This window comes from Anser anser, assembly GCF_964211835.1.
Source record: "Anser anser genome assembly, chromosome: 9".
Classification (NCBI taxonomy): Eukaryota; Metazoa; Chordata; class Aves; order Anseriformes; family Anatidae; genus Anser; species Anser anser.
This window is the reverse complement of record NC_139729.1, coordinates 26,913,939-26,938,209: the sequence shown is the minus strand read 5'-3', so window position 1 is coordinate 26,938,209 and position 24,271 is coordinate 26,913,939. Positions and strand designations below refer to the sequence as shown.

At 43.7% G+C, this 24,271-nt stretch overlaps 1 protein-coding gene across 3 annotated transcripts in view; it reads left to right on the top strand.

Moving 5' to 3' along the window:
• The window catches only part of LOC310904274 (schwannomin-interacting protein 1), a gene marked incomplete at its 3' end in the record, with an annotated part of 139,996 nt that overhangs the window by 36,022 nt on the left and 79,703 nt on the right, over positions 1-24,271 (top strand). For all 3 annotated transcript variants that reach the window (XM_083848751.1, XM_083848752.1, XM_083848750.1), the window contains 3 exons: positions 6,628-6,692; positions 7,573-7,653; positions 9,492-9,639. In XM_083848751.1, the coding sequence (XP_083704877.1) occupies positions 7,586-7,653; positions 9,492-9,639 (216 nt within the window). In that variant the 5' untranslated portion in view covers positions 6,628-6,692; positions 7,573-7,585. The remainder of the gene's footprint in view (positions 1-6,627; positions 6,693-7,572; positions 7,654-9,491; positions 9,640-24,271) is intronic.

The window sequence follows — 24,271 nt, the reverse complement described above, 5'->3', positions numbered from 1 at the left end:
GGATCGTAGCAAAAGGATTAGGCACCAGCGTAGTTCAAATGTCTGAAGGCCAGGACTTTCAGCAGTTTGTTCTCTGTGCTCGGTCTACATTTAGTTGATGCAGTTTCCTTTCAAGCCCTATCTTGATTAGATGACGGTGAGGAGAGAGCATCGTGATTTACAAGATAGGGAAGAGAAACAATTAGGTAGTGTGTCCATGGGGTATAAAAAGGAGGAAGGGGGTTTACATAAAGAAAATTAAAATATCACCAATTCATGTATTGTGTGATGGAAATGTCCTGTGGAATATGAGGCAATCGCATCCCATGGGAACTCTAAACAGCAACGAGTAAAACTGACAAATGATGCAGTGTGGAGTTTACTAGAGCAGCAAGGTTACTGTTCTGCCGAAGATAAACCCAACTCATTGGGTTTTCAGAGAAAGGACCGAGGGACATACCCACAACCCAGCATTGGTTTCCAGCCTCTGAAGCCCCAGACAGCCCCAGCACTGCTGCCTGGGTTAGTAATTTGAATCCTGCAAAAAGCAGTCCGGGAATAATCAGAAATGCTGGGGAATTTTGGTTGTGATTGTTTTTTTTTCTCTGTGGGACAGTCTTACAGGAATTCCTAATTGAAATGATCCCAGACTTGCACCCCTAGCTCCACCCTGAAGCCCTGTGGGTAACCTCAGAAGCCAGTCTGGGAGCAGTTCAGATCAGCATGGTGCCTGCAGGGACAAGGAGTCCCTGAGGCAGAAGGTTTCTCAGTACTGGCGTTGTAGGCAATGCTGGATGTGTGGGGACATCATATATATGATGGAAATGACCAAAACCGATGGTGCTGCTGGATGTGTGGGGACATCATATATATGATGGAAATGACCAAAACCGATGGTGCAGCAGATTTCTAAACACACAAAATGCAGCAACATCTGTAGCGGAGGGACTTTGGTCCCCTGCGCTGAGGATGGGACGTGGATGGGAAATGCAGGCGGTGTTTGATGGGAGAGTGATAGGAGAGCCTGAATTGCTTGCTATTAATTAGTGGTTAATAACCACGGTCCATTTTAGCTAATCAAGTTCAGAGCACCGATGTACAAGCAAACAATAAGAGCTGCTCCTTCCGTGAAGGTGTCCTGACCCAAATGGGCAAGATGCACCCAGAAAGAGTGGGGGCCCCGAGGTGCCACCGAAGTCAGGGACAGGCGAGGGTGCAGGATCCGACCTGGTCGCCCACGCTGCGGCTCTCTGTACCAGCTAGCCCACTTCAGCAAGGCTAATTCATAGTTTGTTTCTAAATCTGAATGCGCAACTTGTTTAAGTAGGTTTAGGTAACTCTGTTAATGGCATGATTTTTTTAATGTGGTCTGGTAAATTGCTCTGACAGCTGTGGATCGCAGGGCCCCTGTAGCTATGTTAATCTCGTGCAGTTAATGTACTTTTCTTGCATATTCATAGCTAAAATGTTCAAGGTCCCTATTAGGTTGCCTGGTAGGGTTTCCCCCTCCCACCCCCGATATACAAAAGCCACTATCATCTGATGTGTCTTTTGTTCTGAGATATGGAGCTGTTGCCACCATCTGACATTTAATTACTGGCTTTACCAGATGCTCAGCGTACTCAGGGCATCGCATTAGCTTTTATGCTCCAGCCCCTAGATGGGATGCAGAAGGCTCCCCGCATCCCTGAAACGTGGGCATTAACGCAGATCTCTGGTGTCTGCCCGAACAGGGGCTCCTCGTGCCTCTGCTGTAGCCCCACTCTGGCACACGGGTGCCACCAGAGATGCTGCTCCGGGGACAAGCACCCCGATGTGTACAGAGAGGTGGCAGCAGCTTTAGGGGGCTGCTCATGAAATCCAGCACGTTTCCCATGGGAGCAGCCCCTCCACGCCAGCCCAGAGGAAAGTTGAGTAAAAGCCTTCACCACAAAGGATCCTGATCTTCCTATCCTCTTTAGACTTGTCGTATCACGCTTAGAAGCTTAATGAAGTCGCTGTTTTACAGACCCTGTCAGACTGAAACGTGGACGCTGCATCATTTAAAACAGGGGCCATTGTCTTCCATGGGAAAAGTGAGCAAAGCATATTTCTAGATTTTTTCTGGGGTGTTAGAGAAGCAGCTGAGGCTGCTGCTTCTGTGCTGGGATGCGAATGGCAAAGGGATCGGAGCTGGTGCCGAGCACAGCTTTGGTGACGTCGTATGGAGATTCTGCACTAAGGAACCAAATAACATGTGGCATTTTTTTTTGGCTATTAGCTCAAGTCTAACCCAGCTTCTCCCCTCCCAGCCTGAGCATGGGGAGCAGCACAGATGAGCAGCACGTCTGCGTTTCATGGAGAGAAAGGAGCAGAGAGCCCGGGATGCTCCTGGGATGCGGGAGCAGGTGGAGCAGCGGCCTCGGCTCCCAGCTCCCCGGGCTGGGGCGAGGGGCAGCAGCAGAGGGGATTTCTTTGTTCTGTACCCGCCTCTGATGACCACGGGAGAGGTAAATGGCAGGAGGCGACGGTATTTAAGGCTATAAATTGGCTTCCTGATAGGTGAGGGGAAGAGGCACCAGGTGGCCTTGCTCGGGGGAAGGATGCTGCCCAGCTTCTGGTGCTGGCGGCCACCAGCGTTCAGCTCTCTCCTACCAGCCGTGTCGTGCTGGGAGAGGGACCACCAGTGGGTGAGTGCTGTGGGGAAGTCGCAGACGTGCTTTAAAATGCCGTGGAGTGTTGGGATGGGGTGCCGAGCTCGCTGGCAGGAGCAGCTGAGAGCACTGGTGCTCCCCGCTGGTATTTGTGAATTAAGGTCTCTGCGTAGCGAGGTAGGCTGGTGACACGTTCTCCTTCGTGGTCGTGGTTGGGCTGAGCCTGGTGGGTAAGGGGAGGAGGAAAATGTGTCTGAATAACCTCAGTCTAAAATAACCACTGGACAAAATTTCAATTAAAATTTGGAAGCACATCAGCGAAATAGAGAGCTACCCGAAGCTGACATGTTTGAATAATTGCTGTACTTGCTCTTAATTATAAAATGGAAAAACAAACCTTTTCTGCTGCTATTTTCGGGCTGTGGTTCTACTAAAATGGGAGCTTTCTGCTCCAATCTCCATCTCTCTGACCTCTCGGGAAGCACCGTGGTACCTTGGCTCGGCAGCGATGGACAGACCTCTTAGGCAGAGATGCTCAAACAATAGCACGCGTGTCCAAAAAGGATTTTGAAAATTAATTTTTAATATGTGGCCTCTGCCCTGATTTCTCTGCGCTAGTATAAACCCACGAGTATAAATAGCTCCGCTGATCTGAACGGATATTTTGGGGGCACAGCAACAACAAAGCCTCGTTGCCTGCTGTTCGAGGTAAATATGTATCCAGGCGTGATTTAATGTCTGCACATTTCTTTCCTTTGACTTTACACCAATAACAGCTTTTTTTGAAGCATGCTTCTCCAAAAGGAATTTAGGGACTGGTGCCTTTCGATTGTTTGAATATTTATTTCCCAAAGGAACCCGTGGCCTAGAAACATCCAGGAAACGCGTTCCTTCCTCAGTGGCCCTGCGCACAAGTCACCGCTCTTTGCCTCGGCCGAGCAGGAAAGGGGAGCCCCGAGCACGGCGGCGGCAGGATTTGCAAACTCAGCACTGGGGGGGCCTCCCCACCTGGGAGGTGTCGATGCAATGCAGCGCGTGTTGTCCGTGGGCTCCTGGGCTTTACGGCTTCAGCACCTCCCAAACCCACTTTTGTGCTCCTCAGCATCTGGTCCAGCCCCAAGCACCCCTCATCCGCCGTCTCCACGGCTGGTCAAAAACATGAGACGGCTTCACCGTGTGAGGCTCGACAAGGAGCAAAGTCTGTGGCAGAGCTGTTTTGCTCTACCTGTAAGCTCTGGCAGCAAAGCCCAGGCAGGTTTTTGTAGCATGAGGACAGTGCTGGGGCAGCTCAGTGTGGCTCAGGACGGCTCCTCTGTGCTGGGTCCTCCCTGGTGCGAGGCTGCAGATGGAGCGCCGTGGGCTCCTCTGCCCGGTAGGGTTATGGGCTTCCCCCTCACAATGTCATTGCGAGAGCCTGGGTTCCTAAAAGTGCACATCTACCGGCTGAAAAATAATCAATGCATAAACAGAAATACACATTAAAGGCTAGAAGAGCCATTTTAGTTTGCTTTCTAAACCAGTCTTGCACTTCGGGCTTTCACTGCTTTCTCTTCCTGAGGTGCCCACGTCTGTCTGCAGCTCCCCGAGCGCCGCTGATGTCCGCATCCAACTGGAGTAGGAAAACGAAAGCCGCAGTAAATTTTACAGTATGTTTACATTATAACAAGGTTTATAGAGGCACGGTAATTCATGGTGTGTTCCAACAGAAGTATGGATCTCTTCCAGTTCAATTTTCCGAAGTCCGAGCTTGCAGCTGGGTCGCTCCTGGCGAAACGTGTGCGGCGCCGACCCGGGGCTGCGAGCCCCCAGCAGCAGCCGCAGGCACCGGGTGCCACGGCGGGCCCCAGGGCACGGCGTTGGCCACGCTTTGTGCGGACTGGCTTCGTAAACCTGGCTGCGAGGAGCAATAATCAATACTTCGTGTTTAATGACGCAAAACTGAAATTAGTATGGATTTTGTGTCTCCTTCTCTTCCCAATTATGCAAACGCTGCCGTGCCTCTTTTGTCGCTGCCTTATGCTACGGCTTTTATACAGACTGTCTGGTGATGTTTAATTGAAAGACTGAATAGTCAAAAATGTCACAACCAATTTTAGTTTTTACTTTTTTTGTTCAGTCTTCACCCTTAGGTTAATAGAAAATGATGTCAAACACAAGAAATGATTTATGTAAGTCGTGCAGGTTTCGTCACCCAGGGCTATATATAAAGTCAATTGCAAATTGTTTTCACATTCTAAATTACCTTCCATGGCTCTGGGATACACTGAAAAAATGACCAGTGGAATAATAAGGGAGAGTAAAAGGCTATCTTCTGAACTGAACTCTGCTTCAAAGAAAATAATTTTGAAAGTTGCTTATTCTTAATATGTCAGGAGATGAAGTTCCTCAGAGCAGGCAAAAAATAAAAATATATTAAAAAAGGAAGGCAAAAATAAAAAGAAATTTCACGTCTGCATCATTTCCAATGGTGGATTATCGGGAAGCAGCCAGGCCCCCCTGAACCACGCGTGGTGCTTTATCAGCTTCGGCGTGTCAACAGGACGGCACTGCAATTAGAGGCCCAGAGGGCCAAAGACTGGGGCAAAGACGGAGGAGAAATCCAACTTGTCAGCTTGACAAATCTAGGTTATGCATAAAACATATTTTGCAGTAATAGCCCGTCCAAGGCTGTGAGGGAATGAAAGTTGCATTAGGAGTAAATCAGCTACCAACTGTGATCTCGTTTCATGTCGAATGGCGCAGAACCTTGTACAAGATTAAAAAGCACCAGGTAAAATTTCTCTGTTTCACAAAATCAGCTGTATTTGAGAAAGCAAGCAGTAGTGCTGGCTGATCTGCTGGGCCCCTGGAGACAGCAATGGTCTCATTGGAAGCAAAAATGCTGGATTCATCCCTGGGTCCGATGAGCTATACGAGGTGAAAATACCCTCATTTTTTCCTTTTGTGGTCTCAGCCTTCCTAAGAATCCCACTTCTGCCTGCAAGCTGTCGGTCTCCTGGCATCATTTTAGCACAGCTAAAAAGCGACAGTGCTGCCCCTTGGAAATTCTTGAGCAAGATATTTCTTTTATGTGTTACGATCAGGGCAGAGAGATGCACCTTTAGGAGTAAATTGGGTGGGAATGGGGCAGGCAGCCACCTCCACCGGTGGCTTTGGGAGCGAGCCAAGCCAACGCTGCAGGAAACGGCTCTGCCACGTGGCCTGGCATTCCCCGTCCTGCTGTGAGCCACCTTGGTGGCCCACAGGTGTGTTTCGGTAACAGGAAAACAATGTAATATGGAATACAGCCTGCTTTTAGAATTCTGTGTTTGTGCCTGCTTTCTTTAAAAAAAATCTTATTTATTTTTATTACATTTCATCAGTAATTATTTGCAGCATTTTTCAGTTTTAGGTCAGTTACAGATCTCCCCCATCCCTCAACTCCTACCCCTTCTGAACAGCAAAGCCAGGCACAACTTAGTTTTTAAGCCCTATCTCTGTGCTGAAATTCACGGGGGGCTTTGTCCCGGCCCCATAGCATGGACGCAGGGAACCCCAGCTCCGCAGTTCAGTCGGTGGCATCTCTCCTGTTGGAACAGGATCTGATGCAAATAGCCTGGTAAAGGTATCAGGCTGTAAATCTCAGCCGGTGACACTCTTAATTATGCAATTGAATACAGTTTGATTGCAGAACAAAGAGAAGCGCCTGTCAGTACGGCTGGTGCTCGCTTGCCTCGTACCAAGACCATCTCCTCCCAGATCAAAGCAGCCACACACTTAACACATGGAAGAACACTTTCCTCTTTCGCCCTGCCTATTGTCTTTGTAGGTCTGATATTTTCTTTCACAGTTACGTGCTGGATATGCTGATAAATGCCTTGGTTTCTGCGTAGCTGGTTTGGATGTGCGGCTTGGGAATCGCACCCTGCAGACGTTACCCGAGGGAACGCAGCGGTGGGAGCTTGAGGGAAAACCTCTGGTGTCAGCCAAGGGCACCCCGCAAGCACACTGAAACCTTTTTTTTCTCTTCTTGTAGGAAGAACTCAAAAGGCTCCAGAACACCCTGGAACAGGTCAACGATGGCAAATACTTGCTTCAAAGGTAACTCTGTGATTTCCGCGATATCGCGCTTGTGTTACAGTGAAATGGCTTCTATAAGGCAACACGTCCTCTCTGAGGCCTTTTTGTTGTAATTATTTCTCACTAGCTAATATACTGAATATTCAAGATTTCGCATCTATTCCATAAACGATTCTTATTTTTAGTTACAGGAGGATAATTTCTGAAAACTGCTGCTGACTGAGTGATGTAATTAAGTGTCCAGTAAAGTCCCAAAAAAAACTCCACAGGTTGGGGTCTAATCTTACAAATTTCCATGCAAAGGCCTTTCATTCATGTTTCCAGTCCCATCCTAAGCAGCGTCCCAAGGTGTTTGATTTTTATCTTCTAGCATTTTAAAATTGCTTTCTCAAAGCAATCAGTTTGCAGCGCCGATTCCTTGGTCATCATTTATTACAAAGAATTTTTTCTTCATATTCTTGTATGGCTTTTGCTGATGTAATTCATTTGCTACCAGCATTACCATTGTTACCTTCCATTTTACTCTCCAGCTTTTCGAATGTAGCCCCAGGGATACAAGTTAATTTAGCAAGAATATCTACTATATTTGCCAGTGTTTTTATTTGCAGCAGCTTCTTTGCTGGGTGTGCCTGTCTCTGGAGCTGGCATCTGGAGGGTTTAGTGCAGAAATCTGCAAGGATTCAGGGAGGCTTCAATCTGAAAAGTGGGTCCAAATTCCTACTTTTTGTTAACAGCCAAGCGGGGCTGGACACGGGGACCCAGATGCCTTTCCCCAAAGACAGCAACACTTTAAAATAAGCAGCTCTTGTATGGGCCTGTCAAATTTTCTGAATTAATTCACAGTGATTGCAAAAGTGTCATGCTGAGATGCATTAAACCCATTTTCGTTTCTTTTTCATAGCCATCAGCTTGCCATGGATGAAGAAAATAATATTGAAAAGTATCACGTCAACTTACAGCCCTTGGAATCAAAAGTGAAAATGTAAGTACCCAAGAATGGGGTTTCTGCATTTAAATGCAGCCGGGTTTGTCAGATTCCTGAACCTCGGAACCCAGATTGTGTCCATCCCAGATTTCTGTGTAACTCTAAGTATAAAAAAGCCTCAATTCAGGAAGGTAGTTAAGCTCTTGGCTGGAAGGCGAAGCAGCAGCTAGCACTCAGTCACGGCGCACACCTGACGCTAAGAAACTCCTCCAGCTTCCCAAACGCCATCATTTTATCCTTTGTAAAACATTTCCCATGTGTTTGATAGTTTACCACGGGGTCAGTTATTCTAAAAGGCTTGTCTGTGCTGTGTCAGGACACGCGGAATACCAGGGATATAAATTAGCACGTACGCAGGTATCCATCAGAGCTCTCTGCTTCTGCTGCTGGTCTTCCCAGCAGAAAGCTGGAAACCAGGCTTCACTTGCCTCAAAAATATGAATGCCTTTATGCTGAAGCCCTAAACAATTCAGTAGCAAAATTCTGAGATGACAGGCCCGGGTGTAGTGCTGCACAGAGCCGTATGCCTTGCTGCAGCGCATGCTGAAGTTTGCTTCCAGTTGAAAACTGCAGCTAACTCGCTGTAAAGGTGGTTAAAATATTAATGCCGTGTTAAAATATTTAAAGGACAAGAAGTTTCGAATTAAAATCCAGCCAGTGTCTTTTAGTCATGCAAATTTAAGGCTGATGAAAGAACAAATTTTCAGAGAGCTTTTGAGAGGGGTAAAAAAAAAAAATATTACTCATTTAAAATGGAAAGTGTGTGTAAATACGTAAATACTACTTGATTATATTTTGCAGTGGAGCACGGAGCTGAGACAATGCAAAGTATAAATGCTTGAGGTGTGAAGGTGTGATTTTTATAAAAAGCAAAGTGTATTTACTGCAATACAGTTTGGCTGGGTGCTGAGCGTGCCGAGGCCATTGGGAGCACGTGGGGCTGGTGCCCACATTTATATTAAATATTTTCATATTTATTTTGAATAAAATCTCAACCGCTTAAGCATCCTGCGAGGAGCTTTTTCAGCCCTGTTATGCTGCAGCAGCACAGCTGAGTCTGGGGTCAGAATTTAGCTCTGCGTTCCTGCCACTGCTGTTACAGGCACGGATTTGCTGGGCAGCACCTGCACCAGGAGGGTGTTGGAAATCAGGAGGAATTTCTTAGGAAGAGCGGTCAGGCACTGGGTCGGGTTGCCCAGGGAGGCGGTGGAGTCACCGTCCCCGGGGGTGTTCAAGGAAAGGTTGGACGTGGTGCTTAGGGACGTGGTTTAGTGGGTGACATTGGCGTTAGGGGGACGGTTGGACCAGATGATCCTGGAGGTCTTTTCCAACCCTAATGACTCTGCCTCTGTGATTCCATGATCCCGCACTGCCACCTGCCGAGCCCGGCCCTGGCTCCCCGCTGGCGGCAGGTTTGGGGTCCCCGGCTACAGCAGGAGGGAGCCGGCTGTGAAGGATGCTGCAGTTCCAGCCCGGTCTATGTTGCGGTACTGAAAGCTGGCGTGAATAAAAGATTTTGAAGGCTGTTCACTCTTCTAAGCAGATTGTTGCCTTTTTCTTTGCAAAGTGTAAGAGAATTGCTGAGCTAAGCATAGGCTCAGATTTAAGTCACTTCTGTGAGTTTAAGGCTTCGAAATAAAGAATTGCTTCCACTTAACAAGTATCTCTAAGTAGTGGCTAAGAAAAGGTAGCCGTGTGTCCTAATTTCCCAAACAGGAAAACAAAGTGCGCAAAAGTAAAACCGCCAAAAACCACCTCTTTCATTGAGAATGTGTATTTTAAATCCTTCTCACTGCTGCGTTCTCCCTAACGCTGTGCTTTGGTGTTCGCCCCAGCATCCAGCGAGCATGGCGTGAATACCTGCAGCGCCAGGACCTACACCACGAGCAGCTGGACAAGCGCAGCCCCTCGCCGCCCTCGCTGTCCTCGGACAAGATGAGCAGGTCCATCAGCATGAACACCTTTTCCGACAGCAGCACACCGGTGAGTGCCGCGTCTGGGCGCGTCTTCCTATTCCCTCCTTTTTCCTGGGTTCCTGGACTTCGGATAAATGAAAGCTGAATTGTTGGCTAAGCATTAAGGAGGGACTTATACGGCAATAGTAGTGTCTCAAATGAACATGCAAGTAATGTGCCTCGTTCATGTAGGGCAAAATGTGTGACCATGCCTTGGGCTTGTGTAACTGGAAGACAGATCTCAGCAATATGTAGCAAACTGTGGTGTTTTTCCAGCAAATCAACATGGTTTCTGGTATTGTTTCACTAAAAGAGATGTAGAGAAGTTGATCTGGGGGTTAAAAATTAAACTTGTTTTTGGAAGAAATACAACACCTTGCATACCGGGTGGCAACTGGCTGCAGGCTGTAGTTCTCCTATTACAGTGACTCTAAACTGGAAATCCAAATATAAAGCCAATTTTTGAAAATATTACGTGGCTTTGTGACTGTCCCAGGAGGGGGATTTTTAAGTCAATAAATCAGCAGAGAGATATAGACTCTATAAACGTTGCTTTCAGCTTTGAGACAGAACACATCAGTTTTGAGGAAGCTGTGGACCAGAGTGCAGAAAATAATTCAATCGCTTCCAAAAAACACAGGAGATAAAATTTGCCATGGTGTGTGCTAGACAAATAAATAAAAGAAGATCGATGGCACCATTTGACTGGGCCACGCAGGATGGATATGAGCGGGTGCTTTGGGTCCTTGCTACAAGTGCGTGATGGTCAGCCACGTGAAGCTTTGTTGGCAGTCACGGGGCAGTGCTTGGTGGCTTCCAAATTCACTAGAAGTCTAGAAATCATTGCTAGCGGGGTTCTCAGAGCAGCTGAAGCCTCTGCACAAGGAGGCGGTCATTGTTAGTTTAACTCTGCCTTCACTTTCAGAGTCAGCCAGTTCAAAACTGAAGCTAGGTGGACTGTTTCCAGCTGCCATTGTTTTTGTGACGCCTCGGTTAGGTGGGCTGCACTGGATTTGAAAACATTTACTGAAATATTACCGAGCATCGTTTTATTTTTAGATGCTTCGTGTTCATAGCTGGAGGCGGGGATGATAAACTGTGTCTCAATATTGGGCTATGCGCTGATGTCTCTTGTATTAAACGAGCCGAGCTGCCGTAATGAGAGAAATAGATGTGGGTCTCGTTTTTATCCGCCTCTGGAGCGGCTCGGCCACCACAAGAGGTCCCTCAAACCCAGCGCAAGAGACTCCTGGAAGCTCTCAGGGCTTCTCCATCAGCAGCCGCCTTTGGAAAACCGTTTTCGATGCTTTCAGGTCTTTCGGGAAAATGAGTGCATCTGGGAGTTGCATATTGGTGTGGAAAATGCAGCCGGAACGCCGGCGTTGCCGCTTAGTTGGCACTAAGGCGGCTAATCGCCTCCCTTCTGCATCGCGCTCGTTTAATGCAAAGGAAGACGGCAATATTGTTTTACCCTTTTCTAGCACCGAGTGCCAATAACCTTTGAAAAATCAGGGACCATTGCTGAAGGCCAAGAAAACCCAGTCCATTTAGTGTGTCCTTGACAGGTTTCGGGCAGGGCGGGCATAAGGCCAGAACAAAGCAGGGACAACTAACCTTGAGCTGCTGAAATGTGGATGGGAGAGTAATTGATTGTCTTAGACAAATAAAAAGGCTTGGGCTGAATTAAATGCACCATTTGGAGTGTGAGCTAAGTTTTTTGCTGTAGCATGAGGTAAATTGAGGATGGAGAAAGAAACTTCTGAGCAGAAAAACCACTGCTGGAGCAGTCTGTAATTGTGCACTCTTGAAGTTTCATGTTTAGAAAATCCAAGCTGGAAGCAGGTGAGCAGAGTAAGGAAATTACCAATCCATTTGCCAAGTCCTCAACTTGGCCTACATTCCAGAACAAGGAGTTTGAGAAATGGGGCAAACTCATTACAACTCCATTTCTTTCGCATAAGCAGTGTTGCTGGTGCACTAAGAAATATACTTATGGTTAGCTTTTTGTGTAAAAGTACACTGTGCTGAGCAGTATGGAGTCTCCCAAACAAATATTGGGAGGAGGGAGAAAGTCAAAATGAAACCTAGACCCTCTGGGGAGGTTTTCCTTCTCTTTTCCAAAAAGGCAGAAAGCAACTATGCCAAAACTAACATCCCAAAATATGTTAGCAATAAGCAGTTATACAGATGGGAGAGGGAAATTTATGAAGTATTTTGAGAAACCACTGTCACAACAGAGCCACTTAATTCAGCTGAAATCTAATCCTGGTTTTCAATTTCCTTTCTCAGTACAAGCCTCCCAGTGCTTTGCTTTGCTGGGTCCTCAGCTGTATCTTCAATGGCAAAAAAGGTGGTCAGCTACTTGAATAATGAAAGACAGAAAGGATCTCATGTCCATAAAATAAAAAATTGTTATCCTACAAGCTAACAAATGCAAATTACTGCAGCAGGATGTGTATTGAAACTGTGCACACCAAACATCTGTTTGTACCGGAACGTGGGACCAGCAGTTGTGGCAAGGTAGAATTTGCAACGCTGGCCTGAGCCTTGGCAGATGTAGTGCGGGCACGCTGGGCATTGCTAATATGCTGACACTAATTCATTTGTAATCATTAAAACTCTGTGATATTCCACAACTTCCATGTTAGCGGTTTTCATACGATGGAGATAGCTGGCAAGTGGGCTTTGTCTCTTGCCACTGTGAATTGCCAGCCATGTAATCAATCCATTATATATGGACTGATTCACCGATCTCTAATGTATGTGGCTTTGAAAAGCTGTAGCTTAGCCCTGCTGGCTGTGGTTACCACAGTTCAGCCCAGGAAGACAACCTGATTTGGTGTTTCTAGGACTCAGAAGCTTGATAAATCATTAATTATGATATCATTGAATTGACGTGCTTGAACTTGTTTTGGTTCAGCTAGCTGACTCCACAATTGCAATAAACGTATTTACAGATGAAATAGTTTAAGAGACAGAAAGATTAGTACTACTTTTCTGGGATGCAGTGACTGAGAGAGCAAAATGAATGATTACTATTCTGAAAAATTACTTTGGGAGCATATATATATACGTCATATTTTTAGCTTAAGTACACTAGATTTGATCTGATAATTTGTCACTAAAATATTTTTTCTTTGAGACTCATACCCAATCTACACATATGTCTGTTTAAACTTAACATGCATTCATCTGCCGTCATTCAGGGACGTAATGCAAGGCATAATAAAATGGCACAATGAAAGGCACTAACAATCCCCTATCAGGTATGTAGAAAAAAAAAGAATAAAATGGTGTACTTAGTGATCAAACCCACAACAAGGTAAAATGATTTTAACCCAAAGGTATCAATACTTACACGTGGCTGAGAGTAGACAGGAAAAAGTGAACTTAAATATCAAAGGCATAGAAAATTTTCTACTCTTTGGTCATACAAGGTACCATAAACCACTGAAGGGCAAATGAATGCCTTCTGTGTCATTGCTTATAACTGCCACTACAACATTTTTATATCCATTGTAGAGTTTATGAAGTCTAGAATTTCACTTTTTAGTATTTTGGAGATAAACTTAAGAGGATAAAGATCTGTAAGCATTCACAGTGTGATTTCATCTCGTGTTTCAAATAAATTGATTCTCTTTTTAAATGTCAGGCCAAATTACCTAAGTGTCTGCTAACCTGCTCTTATGTGGATTTGACTCCACTGATTTCACCCATAATTTATACCAGTTATATATTAGTAAAGTCCTACCTGATACAAGAACAGATCTCCCTCCTTTTTTTCTTTTTTTTCTTTCCATTTGGCTTGCTCCTTTGTTGTAAACTACATTGGCCAGCCACAGCAGGACTATCGCAAAGGCTGTCACTGTCTTAAAACATGTTCATGTGCTCAGTGAAAGCACTGTTAGCTCCCTAGCCTCCTGCCAGAATGCTTACTAACCTCTTACTACAAGAACCTTTCAGGTAGATCAAATTATCAGGTAATGGGTCATGCTTTCTGCGTACAAATGGATAAATCATTCTTGACAGTGGGGGAAAAAAGTGATGAGGCCAACTCAGGGTGTTTGTGCCATAGTACACAGTGTTCCCTTGGGCCTGCCTCCCAGTAGAGAACAGATATAATGGGCAGAATGACAGAGAAAGGACATAGCTTGAGTGGTGAGAAGGGAAACACTTTTCCTGTTAGGCTACTGCTTTGTAGGCCACAAAGAAGGGATTTGCCAACAATGTGTATGTAGTACACAGTACAGGCAGTTTTCTTACTGTTGGAAAAGACCTGTTGTCAATCACTTGTTAGATTATTGTATCAGGAGTACAAAAGAAGTAACTGGACAATCTTCAGTTGCTTCTGTTTCCCTTTTGCATTTTATTTTTAATAAGATAAATAGAAGTAACAAAAATAATAGATTTGAAAATAATGTTCTTTATTTCTTATTACTGTGTAGAAAGGAAGCAAAATTTACCTTCCTGTGTGGTGTGTGGCTACATTTCTGCTTTTTTCCCCACAAAAATAAACTGTATCTATAGTTACTAAGAAAAAATGATGATGCCAGATATGTCCTCATGAGCATGTGGTTGTGGTTATGATCTGTCTTTGTGATATCATCCTTGTGTCTCTTCAAACGCTTCGGTCTCAAAGACATAGTCTATGAAAGCCACAGAAAACCTGATAGTCCTCAACAGACAAACGAAAGCTGGTGTGAGACATACCTGCATCCAGGTATGAAACTCTTAGAGAGTTTCTGTGGGATGAAGATTTTTTTCTTAATTTTTTGCTCAGCACCACGGACAGCGGCCCCGGGCCCTTCTTCCGTCCCCACACTCACCTTCCCATACCAGGTTCCTTCTGACGTTCCTGAGGATGGAAATTATTGACTCTGTAGAATGGTCATTTCTTACTGGAGCACGGTGCTTGGGTAGGCTGCTGTCTACTATTAAATCCTCTTCTTAGAGGTATAAGCACGTTTCACGTGCTTTTCCAAATGTGACCATATGATTATTTTTCTAGGCTTTCTCCACTGGTTGAAGTCACAGATAGTAATTTCCAAGGTTTTTCTCCCTCCCTCCAAGCTGGAGTAGCTGCAAATTCAACATAAAACAAATCCACATTAAGCATGAGATTCTGACTTGGTCTCCCAAAATGTCTCAACAATAAAAATAATATTATTGTCTTGGCAATGAAAGTAATGTTTAAGTCCATTGCAGTGTCCAGTACCTAATATTCATCCTCTAATGTTCAGGACAAGAGGCAATGAGCACAAACTGTAGCACAGGAGATTGTGTCTGAACGTAAGGTAATACTTTTATACTGTGAGGGAGACTGAGCACTGGTACAGGCTGCCCAGAGACATTCTGGAGTTTCTCTTCTTTGAGATATTCAAAAGCCATCTGACATGGTCCTGGGCTACCTGCTCCACGTAGCCCTGCTTGAGCATGGGGTGGGACCAGGTGACCTCCAGAGGTGCCTTCCAACCTCAGCCATTCTTTGAGTCTGTAAGATAATGGGAATGAAAGAGTCGGACTTGGAGCATAATATTGAATCAAAGGTAATAAAATGTTTGCAACTGATTGTATTCATAATTAGGTCTCTTATCTGGCTGAATTTCTTATCTTGTAGCCTTGGGAATTTGAGCTGTAATAAAAAAACATTTCCACTTAGTAAGAATTCGCAGATAATGTATTAAGCTTACTATTGGAGGAGGAAAGGATCATCTGTAAAATAAAAAGACACAGGTGTTTGATTTCTGTATAAAAGTTTGTTAATATTATTTTAATACTGGTGCACGTGCAGATTTGCTAGGTTCTACCACTTATCTTGTGCGTATGTCATTTTCTATACTACAGACTTGGAATAGTAAACTTTTTGTGCAGATTTACTAGTAAAATCCATAACTACTTACTGTGGGCAGAATTTAAGTTACTATTTTTCATTAAAACGTAAAATTTACAATGCGCAAGTACTCGCAGTGTGTGGGCGGGTATCTCTCCAGAAATTCAGCAGTTCAGAACATTTTCTTCATAACTTCCAAACTTCTGTAGATGGAACAAAGAAAAAAAAAAAAAAAACCAGCTAGACTGTTACCACATGCTGATCACTGAAAATTATTTAACTCTTTAATAGCAGTTACCTTCCCTTTTAGCTATTTTATCAGCCTATTATTTTAGCTATTTTATCATGCTATATTTAAACCCTGAGTCTCGCTTGGATTAAATATATTCCCTTGTTTTAGTACTGGTTACCTCTGGTGATCTGGGACTGCAGAGTAGCCTGAGAGTCCAGAAATATGACGTTTTCTAGAAGAAAAAAAAAGTCTTGCACAATGCCATGTGTTTTCAAATTTAATTTGCTCTATTAGAAGTTGTCGCCCTTGTGGCTTAGGAAAAAAGTGTCCTGAACAATTTATAACATCATATATTTATAAATCATGTCACCTTTAGCTAAAGTGATCTTGGCTTTGTATACTGCAATGCAGTGCTATTTAGAAGCAAGAAAAAGGTCTGGTGTAAAATGTAGCCTCCACTCACAGCAGCCTTAAAACTCCTCTTGACTTAATGTGGCCAGAGTCCAGCCCCCAGGGCCTGTGTCTGGAAGATGGATGTTGGGATCTTTTTACATTAAAATTGCATATATATTTAAACCAAAACCCTTCTGGAATTTAACATACAAGATTGAAGAGATCCTTTCAGTTCATGAATTCATGCTTTTTTTCTCACGCTGACGGAAAATCATACATCATCCTGCCTGACATAATTTTAAACAAGACATTTTCAAAAGAAAGCTGCCTTCGATCAAAATACTGCTTTTGAGATTTAAAAGAAAGGACTTGCAATAGTGGTATTTCTACCCTGAACTTTCTGATGGGGTTTGGACCCTCTGGCCTGTAGACAGATCGTCTCATTGTTCCCATTTATAGCGTGGGTTGCTTGAATGTTCATTTCGCTCATTTTGGAGGCTAAAAATATTTCTGTGTGTTGCGGCCATGAGACTTTCATGTGTCCTGCTTTATCCTGTCTGAAAGGAACTTGCAACACACTGTAGTTAAAACAGAGGTATAAAAAGGGGAAGTGGCAAACCCAGATGCCACCGTGTGCTTGCTTGCACAAAAGCCTTAACAGACGCTACGCAAACTGAAGGGTCCTCTCACCTCTATCGCTGACTCCCCTAGTTGTCCCGCAAAGCTGTGGCTGTGCTATCCTGCTCCTTAGTGTCTTCCTGAACTTTAATTACTGCTCTGACATAGGACTCACACCCTGACACGACGACACAAACCGTGGAGCTTTGTAGTTCTTACTAGGTAGATCGGTGCAGGCCCCTGAGCTTAGAGTCCCTTGGATGCTTTGAAGCTCTGCTCTAATAACTGACTGAAGATGGTGCAACAAGAAAAAGGCCAGGTTAATCAAATCTGGTCTTTGGGGCTTTCCTCCACATTTACAAAAAAGTAACTGCTTTTTCTTAGCCACACCTCACTCCTCCACCTCCCATTTTTCCTCCCTTTCTGTTACTCCCTACCTCACTGCTTTCTGCAGCCATGCAGTAACCCCCCGCTACATCCTCCCCCTGTGTGAAACTGAATGTTTTCTGTCTTTATTTGACTATAGCATAGGTACTAAATAGTCCTCTCACCACACGTTCTCCCTCTTGATTGAAATGGTGACCCTCAACTGACGCTTTCCCCCTAATTGTTTTTCTTGTGGAGTCTTTTCTGTTCTGTTCCTTCCATCTGCTTAAGCAATTCGTGCCGATCCTGCCCTTGTATCCTGCTCAAAAATGAACAGGAGGGTACACTCTAATGCATTAATAAATACATTGACAAAATTAGAGTTCCACATTTGTAACCAAAAATCATTCTGAATTTCCTCGTCTAACTGAAGTCAGTGACTTTCCCCAGGCGTGTGCTGAAACTGGTTACAGAGGCACATTTTACACGTGTAGAAGTGATGAGAAGACAGCAGAGGTGAAAGGGAATATCAAGTTATTTAAGCGAGTGCAATCATAACAAGTAATGCCTTGTGTTTACAAAGATAGGCATAAAAGGAAGGGGAGCATTACTATGGAGAGCAGTGTCTCGTGTCTATAAGGCTGGCGTTGTGAATCTGAGAGCAGCAAGAGGGCAAAGGAGCTGTCTTTGATAAACATTTACAAAGTGATTTCTGTAGAACGTAAGAATGCAAATCTTTGCTGTTGAATAGCATAGATGGAAATGTAATTAAAGATCAGGAAGACAAATCCAGCACCGAAAAGAAAAGGGTTTAATTAGAAATCAAATATTTGATGATTTTGTGAGAAACATTAGTGCTGGTGTGGGCTATAAGATAACGTTTGAAATGAAGTGAACATGGAAACAAATGTTATTTTCAATCCCTTTAATTTGCTTCAGATAATTTTAGCCCTGAATGTGTAAGAGAGTCTATGTGATGCTTCTGGCCTAATATGGCATTTATCTTTTGAACAGGCATTTTATGGAGAAATAGTTCCTGCCACGTGTTGGTTTATATACGTGTACACACAGAGTCATTCCAGATTGTTATATGTACATCTAACGCTCTTACAAGTAATTTCCCCTGGGGCTTTTTAATGCTCTGATACAAAGGGACCATCTCAATCTGTTTCTGCTGGTGGTAGCAGAATGCCAATAGATTTCTTTTTCTTTGTGTGTGTATATTGAATGTTGACTATTGATGTGGTTAATCAATTTGATACATTTCAGTTTAGTAGCAGCAAAATCAATTCAAAAATGATCTCAGTTGATGACAAAATGTCTAACAAGACATTTCTGTACTACGCTTCTGCAGGAATATTCAGCAGGGGCGTGCTGCTTGAGAGAATTAAAACCTGTCCCAGTGTACTGGCTGGCTTTGGTGTGACATCTAACAACAGGTTTACCGTGTTTGGTATTGATGCGTTTTAAAAATAGCAAGTTTATTTGAGAACTTGGCACTTTAGAAAGTAAGGCTGAATGCTTCATGTATGTTTTCTACGCCAAAGAATTAGAGAAAAATGCTAACTACGGTATCTGACTTATCCCCACTTATAATCCACTTTCTGAGAGCTGAGTACTCTGGTGTTCAGTGGCAGTTTGGGAGCCAGGCAAGGATGAGGAGGGAATACAACAGAACAAACTAATCCCTGTTCCGGGGATGTGCTGGGGCAGAAGAGGCCCTGCCAAACCCCAGCCAGAGTGCCCTGGCCCTTCCCACACCTTGCGGCACAGGAGGGAGACCAGCCAGACCAATTCCCACAGACAAAAATTTATGTAACAGGCAACGCAGTTATGATTAGCAGGACCAGAAGGAATTAAATATATAAAACACATGTAATACAAACTTGTTAATATGCAGGGAGAAGCCTGTTGGAATAGACAGAGCCAGATCCAAATTAAATCAGTGGCTGTATCAACACTGAAATGTGGCAGCATCACTTTAATGGTGTCTGTTACAAAAGAAGAGCGTATCTTTCCAAGTGCATTCAGCTTATAACCTCCCAAAGTAGAGAGTAGTTATTTCTGCTCATAAAATAAATTTTATATGAAATATACCGGGAAGGTGTATTTTTACCTGAGTAAATACCAACAATGTTAGCTGTTTCTATCACTGTCACAAAATTAAGCAACCATATAGCAAACACTGTCCTGATCTTCAGGAGATTCTAAATCTATCTCAGTAACTGCATTTTTCGAGCCAGCTTTACTGCTTATGCATATGAAATAACTTCTTAGGGTCAGCTAAAGTTCATTAGTACGACGTATATGACATTTTGGGAGGAAGAATGTGCTGAATGTTTCTGCCAAAAGAACATACTTAAGGAAAAAGCCCTTATTTTCTTAGGTAATTTCTCTGCAAGCAGTGAATTATTTCCCACTGGAAGAAAAGCCATTGTAACGTTAGCAGGGACAAACCCAGCGCAGCGGAGAAGTGCCTCATTGCCGGTGATTCATTTCCCATCTGCTCCGCACACTGCAGAGGTAAACCCAGGCCAGAAGGGCGCTGATTTTGGGGAGATGTGGCAGCTCTGCCAACTGCCGAGCAGCTCAGCGTGCCTCCAGCATCACGGCCCGAACGTGGCTCTGCTACATCCACGAGTGCACAGAGAGCAGCGGAGGTGATCGGCCGGCCCCAGCACAGCCTAACCGAGCACAGATCGACTTTGTATGAACAGCGTTTTAGGAGCTCTCGGTACTTTTGAAAAGGTCTTAATTTTAACATTAAGATGATGCATAAACTTTCTGTGCAGGAATTATCCAATCTTAGTCACAACTCGAATTCGTTAAGTGTAAATTGCTGTTTGGTTGGTTGGCCTCTTAATGTTATCTATCCATTTTTCCTTTGGTCAGATTCCAAGAACAAATTACTTTATAAAATCAGCTTGATCCAGACTGTCTGTCAGTTTTTCTATTAAAAGTGATCATACATTATTTCTCTGTGCCACTAATGTGCAGCAGAGAATCGTTTCAAAAATGAGTTCTTGCACAACTGGGTGCCAATAGTAATAGGTTTGCGAGCAGGGCCTTTCCTGAGGTAATAACTTTTTACTTAAATGGATTAAGATACAATTTTCTGATGTATTTGGTCATTGTTTTGTTTGAGAAGTGATATTGTGGATATAGGATATGAAATTATCACCTAATTTCCCTGGTTCGCTAACACTTGTCATGGATACTGTGTCAGAGATGACCTGGGTTTAAATAGCGTATATTTTGGCTCCATCACCTCCACCCTATGCATACAGCCACTACACCACGTAGCTCCCCAGCGTGGAAAGCAGCAGCACGTGGGGGTAATGGGGGCACAGGGGGCCGTGACATTTTGTTGGCGATGGCCAGGCTGCCTAAAACCATACTCAGGCTGATGGCACAAACGCTTGGCTTCCTGCACAAGGAAGGAAACGTCAGGGGTGTCTTCTGATATTTTAGATTTCATTCTGCCCTTTTGGAGTGGTTTTATCCTTTTTAACATCTTACCCTTTTACTTGGATCCCATCCTGCACATTGCTCTTTGCAGAGGCCTGTGTTGCCTGCTGGGTTAGCCGTGCCAGCTCTCGGCCCACCTGCCTGTGAGACAGCTCTTACGCAGGGCAGGCCTGGATCTCTCTAATTGTCCCTTGCTGGGGACATTTAATTAAACAGCATTCCTCCTGTTGGACCAGGGCACTTGCAGGCGCAGCAAAACTGAGCAGTTAACATCGGGAGATACACGGGTACAAGGTATACAAAGAGCCATAGCTAAACTCTAGAATATTGCTGTATATATTATATTTGACATTTTACTGCTCTGTCTAATAATGCATTCCTCGCATCTTGTGCAGCAGTCATGTTACTTCATTATTTCAAAATTTAGAAGCTTTTGTTTTTCAAACTAAGACCCATGTTTCCAGTTCCTCATTATGGTGCTGGTTTAATTGCATTATTCCTCTCATTGTGAGATTGAATATGGCCATTCAGCTCGAAAAATGCTGCTAGAATAATGTAAATGGTCGAGCTTTGGTCTTTCCAAGGTATTTAAAATTCTATTGCTGTTCCCATAAGCCACAGACAGTGGGTTATTTTTCATGGACAGACAGTACATCCTTCTCTTGGGGCTTTTACAGACAGACTGTATAAAATGATAACGCAATGAATGGGGCACCTGCCATATTCTATCAGCTGCCTAAATCAGATGTTTCAGACAGAAATTCAATACAGTAGAATATGTTTCAAATAGATTTTCAGGTATAAGGTATAACAAGGAATTTCAGGAGTGTTCTTGATACATTTGCACCAAGATAGCTCTAAAGACATTTATGTTGCTTCAATAAAGATGTAGTTAAGATGCTTTCAAACCATCTTCAAAATAATAGAATGACTTTGGTACTCTGAGGAGCTAAGAAGAATATCATATTATTATATTTGACTATGATAGTGTCCAGAAGTCTTAGATATTGTGCTGCCTGTTGGATAAAATATTACCATTTTAGTGAGGAGTAAAAGGAGCATATTGTTCTAAAGAGCACTTTGGGGATGGAAAGGAAATGAAGGTTTTGCATGCAGGAATAAAACCCTTCCTTGTAATTTTATTTTTAAGTAAAATAAGCGCAATGGTGAACTATAAGTAGATCAACATGTGGTAATACTTTACATGCTAACTGCATGGTATATTTCTACAATGCAGAGCTGTTTATCCTGGCTTGTAAAAACCTGCTGCCCACGTTCCTGGTAATTCAGCAGCCCAGAGTGCTCATTATTTACATTGTCTCCTGTGTTTGATTTCCAAACTTGGAGTGAAAATCCACAGACTGAATCTTGAAGCCAAATTTCAGAAATAGCCTTCCTACCTGTAAGGAAATTGAAGTGTAATATGGATATGCTGTGGAGAAATCAGAGGTTTGCCTCTGGAACTATATTTGGCATCATGCAGAGTGGTGCAAATGATGACCATGACTTCTCTACCAAAGACAGGCAAAATGCTGCAGACAGCATCACTGGAATTCCTGGTGTGGCTTCTTGCCCTCTTGGTGCCCATTGTGTTGTTTCTCTTCCTGATGGTATGATATTTTCTATACTTTGTTCTGAGATCATTTTAAGTTTTGAGTAAGTACTTCATGAGGTTGAGTTACCTTGGTTGTCAGGTGACTGTGGATGTCTATCGGTCCTTCCCCATTTCATAGCATTCTTGAATTTGACAAAAAACACCACCACCAACAAACAGACCTTCACTGAGACATAAATCTTCTCTAAGACAGCATGGTAGGAACCAGTGAGGCTCAGAAAAGCTTAGATTTTGCACATACAAACCACTCACAGTTCGTGTTTTCCTTTTCCATCCAATATGTTTAATCCAAATATACTTAGTTGCTAATTATATCTGCAGTGACTTCTTCATTCTCTTCTAATGAAGCAGATCCTTTCATGATCCTTAACCATAATGAGAGGAAACTTGGCAACTGGTACTTTGAGCACTGCTTGTGACCTTTCCGTCAGGAGAAACTCTTGCTCCCTCCTGGAGAAAGCTTTTGAGGGCACAAATCACCTGCAAATGCAAGCTTGAATCATCATGTTACTAGACATCCCCAAACCCAACTTGAAGCAGTAAAAATATCCCAAAGTTTCTTAACTGACTTCCCAGAAGGAGGATTAATGATCCAGAAAATTAAGAATATTCACATTTTGTCAATGAAGAGATACTTTAATTTTAAATGTTCATACTTCATTTCCCTCACAGCCTTCAGCATAAGCACAGAGCTTTGTTCCTGAGTACTGTCTGTGGTATCGCTGTCCTTTCAGCCGTCCTTGTCTTTGGGAGCGTGTTTCTGCATGCCCCGTGCCACGGGCCTGGCTCTCACTTGGTCAGAAAGGCATTATTTCATGTGTTAGGAGGCACACACAGCAGAAGAGTTGGGTTTCTGTGTAGTCATGCCAAAGAAATTGGAGGCTGTTACTGCTTCCCTCTCACTGCAAAAAAAAAAAATATATTAAAAAAAAAAAAAGTGCCAGCCCCACTGGCCTTCAATGCGTGCATTTTCTAGCATCACTGAAGGGCATTGTTTGGGCCTTCCACAGCATCACTGTCTTTTCTCTTAAGCATTTGCTGTACAGTGGAACTCTTGGGCGATCAAATAGTTGACGCCAGCAACGTGAAATGTGCCGGGAATCGGTGGGATCTCTTTCTGGATGCTTGAGCTCCACTGCACGTCGCGTGTTATCGCATCAGCACGAGCAGAGTGCGGTACTGAGAGAGGCAGGTTGGCAGGGAGCGCTCGCTCAGGACATGCCAGAATTCACCACGTCTGGGCAGGCTTGTTTCAGCCTGGGTGTCTTGGTTTATTCTCAACCGTGGCTCTTCAAAGAGGGATTTATGTTGTTTTTTTTTTTACCATTACCATTTTGTGCAAGGCTAGACTCAATAGGTGGTGGGGTTAAAAGTAATTTTTATCATAATCTCATGTTTTTCTCCTGTTTTCCCCCTTGATTAGGACTAAAAAGGAACTTGAGTGTAAGTCTGATACCGCATCTGTTGTTTTATTCTGCATAGGGTGCAGTTCAGCGTGTGCCCTAGTCCCTGTGCAGCAAAGCCAGCAGGGATACGCGATATTTCCAATTCTCTCAGTGCTTTTACTGCAGTGCTGTTGACTGGGTATTGTGGATTGATTGCTCTCTGAAAGTGAACTCCTACTGTGCTGGCTCTTTGGCTTCTCCTGCGTGTTTTAAACACGCTGTCAGCTGTCCCCTCGAGCCCCAAACCACTCCTCTGAGTTCAGGCATTTGTACTAACCGGGCATCCCTAAGGAGCTGGCAGAGAGTCTCTGCGTGTTTATCTCCTTTGGTAAATAACGACTTGTGCCCGAGATAAGTCTAATTTCTGTGGAACTTCATTTAAAGCATGAAAATGCATGAGTTTTTGAGAATTAACCTTGATGTAACCAATTGGAAAATGTAGCTGTATTTTAATAGAATTATTTATAGCTGAGAAGTAATTTATAATTGCATGAGCAAGATGTTTTCCTATTCCATATAACCTGCATGGAGATGTGCAAAACACAAACTTACTTTTTTTTTTTTTCATTTTTTTTCCTCCTTTTCTTAGGAAGTTGGCACATAATCACGTAATCGTAGAAAGGATTAGGTAGATGTACATATGAGAAGAAAGAAAATATGTTTTGCATTAAAATTCCTAGTCTCTGTGACAGA